This window comes from Cibotium barometz, chromosome 47, assembly GCF_041138505.1.
Source record: "Cibotium barometz isolate CiBa-2024 chromosome 47, ASM4113850v1, whole genome shotgun sequence".
Taxonomy (NCBI): Eukaryota; Viridiplantae; Streptophyta; class Polypodiopsida; order Cyatheales; family Cibotiaceae; genus Cibotium; species Cibotium barometz.
In genome coordinates, this window is record NC_141092.1 from 19,558,443 (window position 1) to 19,563,597 (window position 5,155).

A 5,155-nucleotide genomic window follows, 5' to 3' on the forward strand; every position below is an offset into this window, starting at 1 on the left:
TCTGCTTCCGAACGGCTTTTCCAATGATCGAATATTGCTGGAGTCGCTCAATCTTGGTGATGAAGCCCGCTCTCTCCTCATCGGTGAGAGAGAGTCGAACAGCGGGGGCATCAGGGGTGGGCGAGGGGGCTTCAATAGAGTCCCTCTGCGAAGAGGATGCCTCCGCCCATTCGTGTCTGCTCTGCTGAAAAGAAGGAGAGAGAGGAGGCGAAAGGGAGGAAGAGAGCGGGGGGAAAGCGGGGGGGGGGGGGGGGGGGCGTCGCAAATCAGCAGCGGCCACCTTCCTGGCAAATGAAGAGTTCAAGGATTGGAACCAAGATCCACCTCTATTCTTGATTAGTGTGTTAGTGATTTGCTCTATTGCAGTGTCCACAGGTGTGGAACTGATGATAATAGCATGCTTGTAAGAATCTTCTTGCTGTTCTTGGACCATTCACATGTCAAAAGGGTAGAAGTTTTTTCTTCTGTGTTGTCCACACTTTTGCTTTGATTAGCCTGATAGTTATGAGACAGCAGCTATAAAACCGCAGAATAACATACTAGTTCTATTCCAAGATGCAAGATACAAGATAAACATTCCAAGCTCCTATCCCAAAAACGGATAAGACCTAACCAGTCACCAAGATTCTACAAATTGTCTATGCCTTCGTTCCACCCAATATTGTCTGGATCAGCTTTTATAAAGCTTATAAAAGCTTTTTCTTATAATTCCCATAACCTATCCAAATTCTCATTTTTAAAAATCCTCTGCTCATAAGCCCAACTTAACCTTTGCAAAAAATTTTTCAGTGCTCAAAAAAATTCAAAATTCCAAAAATCATCTTTATTCTTCTATACTCCATTTATTTACCCAAAAATACCCTTTTTGAGTATGAAAATTCCCAAAAATTCTCAAAAAAAAACAAAAAAATTCACCACGCTTAAAAGGGGAGGGGAGTCGCATAAAATGGGGGAGATCTCCCCCATCCAAGCTCGTGGACGGAGGGTCTCCCTAATCCATTTCCATGCCCTTATTCTAGAGCTTGTGTGTAGATTCTCTAAACAAACTTGGCTCCTTACACACGTGTGTAAAGGCCCTTGGATTCTTTAACAAACTTGGCTGTTTACACACTGGTGTGGACGCCCATGAAGCACCCTAACCCTTTGAAAAAAACCGCTCAGCCTCTACGCCATCCCATTAGCAGCGTCAGAAGAACTGCTATCACCTCACACGTAAGGAGCAGAAGCTGCGGTGTTCCGCACAAAGCTAAAGTAGCCCAGGTTTGCCCTTTCTTCCTGTGCTTAAACCCTAACTTCTAAGCTGTGGAGTAAGTTGGGCCTGACTATGAGGAGAGCACCTTGTCCAATGACGTATCCCAGAAGGAAGGATCGTTCACAGTTTATCTTCTCTTCCTATAGCAGTGCATAAAAAGGGGGCTACATCAGACAAAGTCTTCAAGAATGTGTGCACACTCCCCTCCATGGCTCGCTGCTGTAGAGGGAGGCTTCATTGATGAGGGGCATGGGCGGCACCATGTGGTATGTGGCCAAATCAGCAGGCATATCGCCAGCATATGAAGGGGATGGGTACAACCGCGGGGTTGTGTCAAATATGAGCATATGGCATGATGTTTTCTCTCTCAGCCATATGGCATGATGTGTTCACCCTCAATGGTCTTTGTGCATCTATTATGCCAAATGGGTCAGGTGCTACTTACTAAGAAAATACTAAGGGCTATCAGGGATGTGTACTGTGTCTCCGTATTTGATTGTCATATCGCAGGGGTGAATGCTTACTGCCAGAGCACCTTCTTCTACATGGTGGGGTTATGGTTGAACAAAGTGGAGTGCATTATGAGCCTTCTCAAACTGCTTGCACAATCAAGTCTACAAGAATCTTTGGCCTTATCAGTCATTTGTGATTGGGGCATCATGAAGGGGGTAAACCAAGTAGTTCATGTGACGAAAGCATCTTATTTTCATGCAAACCAAGGAAAACCTTGCTCTGCTGGGGAGTTAGCACAGTTTGGCCACTCATTCCAGGTCATGTCCAGGTTTGAAAGGCAAAATCAACCACAATTACAGGAGCAGGGGAGTATTTGGGAAAGGTTAAGCTTAGAGGAGGCACTGCATAGGCTTGAAAATGAACGACCATCCAGGGAAGACTTTATATGCATCTTGCACAAGTGCAGGAAAAAGAAAGATTTAGCGTATGCCCATCGTGTGCATGCATGCATTCGGGACAATGCTCGTGAAGCTTATAAGAGTCTAGGTAACCAAATTGTACCAATGTTTGTGGATTGTGGGAGTGTGTTTGATGCTGAGCAGGTCTTCAACAGGATAACTTTTCGGAATGTTCACTCCTGGACTTCTCTCATACTAGGCTATGTTCAAAGTGGCCATTTGCGGCATGCTTTTGACTTGTACCATAAAATGCAGGAGGACAGGGTCCACCCTAACAGTTACACACTTGTAGCCCTCGTCAAAGCCTGTGTAAGGCTGAAAGATGTCCGACAGGTTCATGATGAGGTGGTACGGACAGGATTTGAATGTGATCTTTTTGTTGGCAGCAGTTTGGTAGATACATATGCTAAATATGGTTCACTTATGGAGGCACTCGAGGTTTTCAACACGTTGTCGGTTCGGAATGTTGTGACATGGAATGCGCTGATTGCAGGGTATGGCGAACATGGACTTGGTTACGAAGCAATCAAATGTTTCGAAAGGATGGAACTGGAGGATGTTTGCCCGGATGATGCTACATTTGTTGGCATCTTGAAAGCTTGCTGCAGTTTAAGAGACATCGCGAAGGGCAGAGTTATGTACGTGGAAATCTTACATCGAGGATTCGAAAGAGATCTCTCTATTGGCAATACTCTGGTGGACATGTATGCCAAGTGTGGTTTGGTAGGAGAGGCTCAGTTAGTCTTTGACAAGCTTCCAGTGCGAACTGTGGTGTCATGGAATGCACTAATTGGAGGATATGCTGAACATGGACTTGATCAGGAAGCACTAAATTGCTTTGATCAGATGCAAACAGAGAGAGTTTTTCATAATTCTGTCACATTTGTTTGTATTATAAAAGCGTGTGGCAACATAGCTGCGTCCGACAAAGGGAAAGAGATACACATGGAGATTGCGCAAAAGGGATATGAAGGAGATTTTGTTCTCTGCAGCACATTGGTTGACATGTACGCAAAAAGTGGCTCAGTAGTGGAGGCGTGGGCACTCTCTTCCAAGCTACCATTTCGAGACGTCGTCTTGTGGAATTCTCTCATTGCAGGCTTTGCTGAACATGGACCAGGTCATGAGGTTCTTGAATGTTTTGAAAAGATGCAGCTTCAGGGTGTCTCTCCAAATAACATCACATTCACTAACATTTTGAAAGCTTGTGGCAACTTGGGAGCCTTGGACAAGGGCCTAGCAATACATACAGAGGTGATAATGAGGGGATTTGAAGAAGATCTCTTTGTTGGCAGCACTTTGGTGGATATGTATGTCAAATATGGCTCCCTTATGGAGGCACAAGAAGTCTTTGACAAGCTGTTGATTAGAAACGTGGTGTCATGGACTGCTTTAATCGCAGGGTATGCTGAACATGGATTTGGTCAGGAAGCATTGACATATTTTGAACAAGCACATCATGAGGGTATCTCTCCAAATGTTGCAATGTTTGCTTCTGCCTTGAAATCATGTAGTAGCATAGGATCCATAGAGAAGGGGCGAGAGATACACATGGAGATTATAGAAAAGGGCTTGGAGAAAGAGGTGGTTGTTGGCAACACTTTAATAGACATCTATTCCAAGTGTTGCTCAGTTGCAGAGGCAAAGAAAGTATTTGAGACACTGCCTATTCGAGCTGTTCAATCATGGAATGTGATGATAAAAGGATATGGCATGAATCACGAGGGTAACATGGCTGTACAGTTGTTTGAGGACATGCAGGATCAGCATGTGAAGCCCAATGCCATAACATTCACATGCATCCTCAATGCGTGCAGCCATGCCAGCTTGGTCTCGGAGGGCCAAGCCATTTTCAAGCTGTTGAAAGAAGAATATGGCATTGTGCCTACACTAGATAATTACGCCTGCATGGTTGACCTTCTTGCACGTTCGGGACATTTGTACGAGGCTGAAAAATTTCTAATGACAATGCCATGTTCTCCTTCTCAAGATATGTGGTTTGCATTGCTCAGTGCTTGCAAAACTCATGCGGATGCAGATGTAGGACACAGATGCTTTGAGCAGCTTATCCTTATCGACCCTGATTGTGCTGCACCTTATTTGCTCTTGTCAGACATCTATGCCAGTGCTGGAAGGTGGAATGAAGTGTATAGACTAGACGAGCTGAGGAAACATGCTGGGGCTAAGAAAAAACCTGCTGCTGCTTTGATAGAGGTAAACAACCACATGCATGAGTTTGTAGTGGGAGACAATGAAAACAGTGAACTCTCAGCTGCACTCAAATCCTTGAATTTGCGTATGGAGGAAGAGGGGCATGTGCCGAATGTGGATTTGGTGTTGAGACCTTTATGTGCTTTGTGTGACTGAAAGTATCTTTTCAAGCGATCCAAGCGAACAGATTATGAGGTGTGTGAATGAAAAGGGTCTCGAGTTTCTGCTGCAGCAAAACAGTGTAGAAGTTCATGTGGCTCTTAAGAGTTGCTTTGAAAGAAAGAGACGCTGCACGCCAAATCCTGGTGGGGAGCAAAAGGGTGTGTATGCAGGCAAACTAGGAATGAAGTCTGGAGCACTATTGCAGGAGACATGTTGTGGAACTTGGACTACAGTGCAAGGCATTTTGATTGGAATGCTGGTGTGTCATGCTTAGATGCATGTGATAGCATGCTGAGCGGCATGCATGCTGATAGGGCATGCTTGTTGAATCATAGTTGCTAGGAGTGGGAAACGACACATAATTGAATCTACATGATTTTGTAGCCACCCTGGTTGCCCACTCCTGCGGCCACCTTGGTCCTTCACTTTTGGACTGGACAAAAGTGCCAGCTACCTTGGACCGGTCCAGCTCATTTCATTGACACCTGGGCCAGCGCACCACTTGCACTGACACTACAACGATGCACCACTTGTCTCTTGTGCTCACGTGATGAACACCATGCTCCTCGGCAGTGACGGCAGGGCCACTTGATGGTCGCCCTTGGACCAGTCCAAAGGC

At 45.3% G+C, this 5,155-nt stretch overlaps 1 protein-coding gene across 1 annotated transcript; it reads left to right on the forward strand.

Moving 5' to 3' along the window:
• Positions 1-1,677: 1,677 nt before the first annotated feature.
• On the forward strand, positions 1,678-4,530 carry LOC147611477 (pentatricopeptide repeat-containing protein At5g27110-like). Its single transcript, XM_086784906.1, has one exon. The coding sequence runs from the start codon at positions 1,678-1,680 to the stop codon at positions 4,528-4,530; it is 2,853 nt and encodes a 950-aa protein (XP_086641032.1).
• The last annotated feature ends 625 nt before the right edge of the window (positions 4,531-5,155 follow it).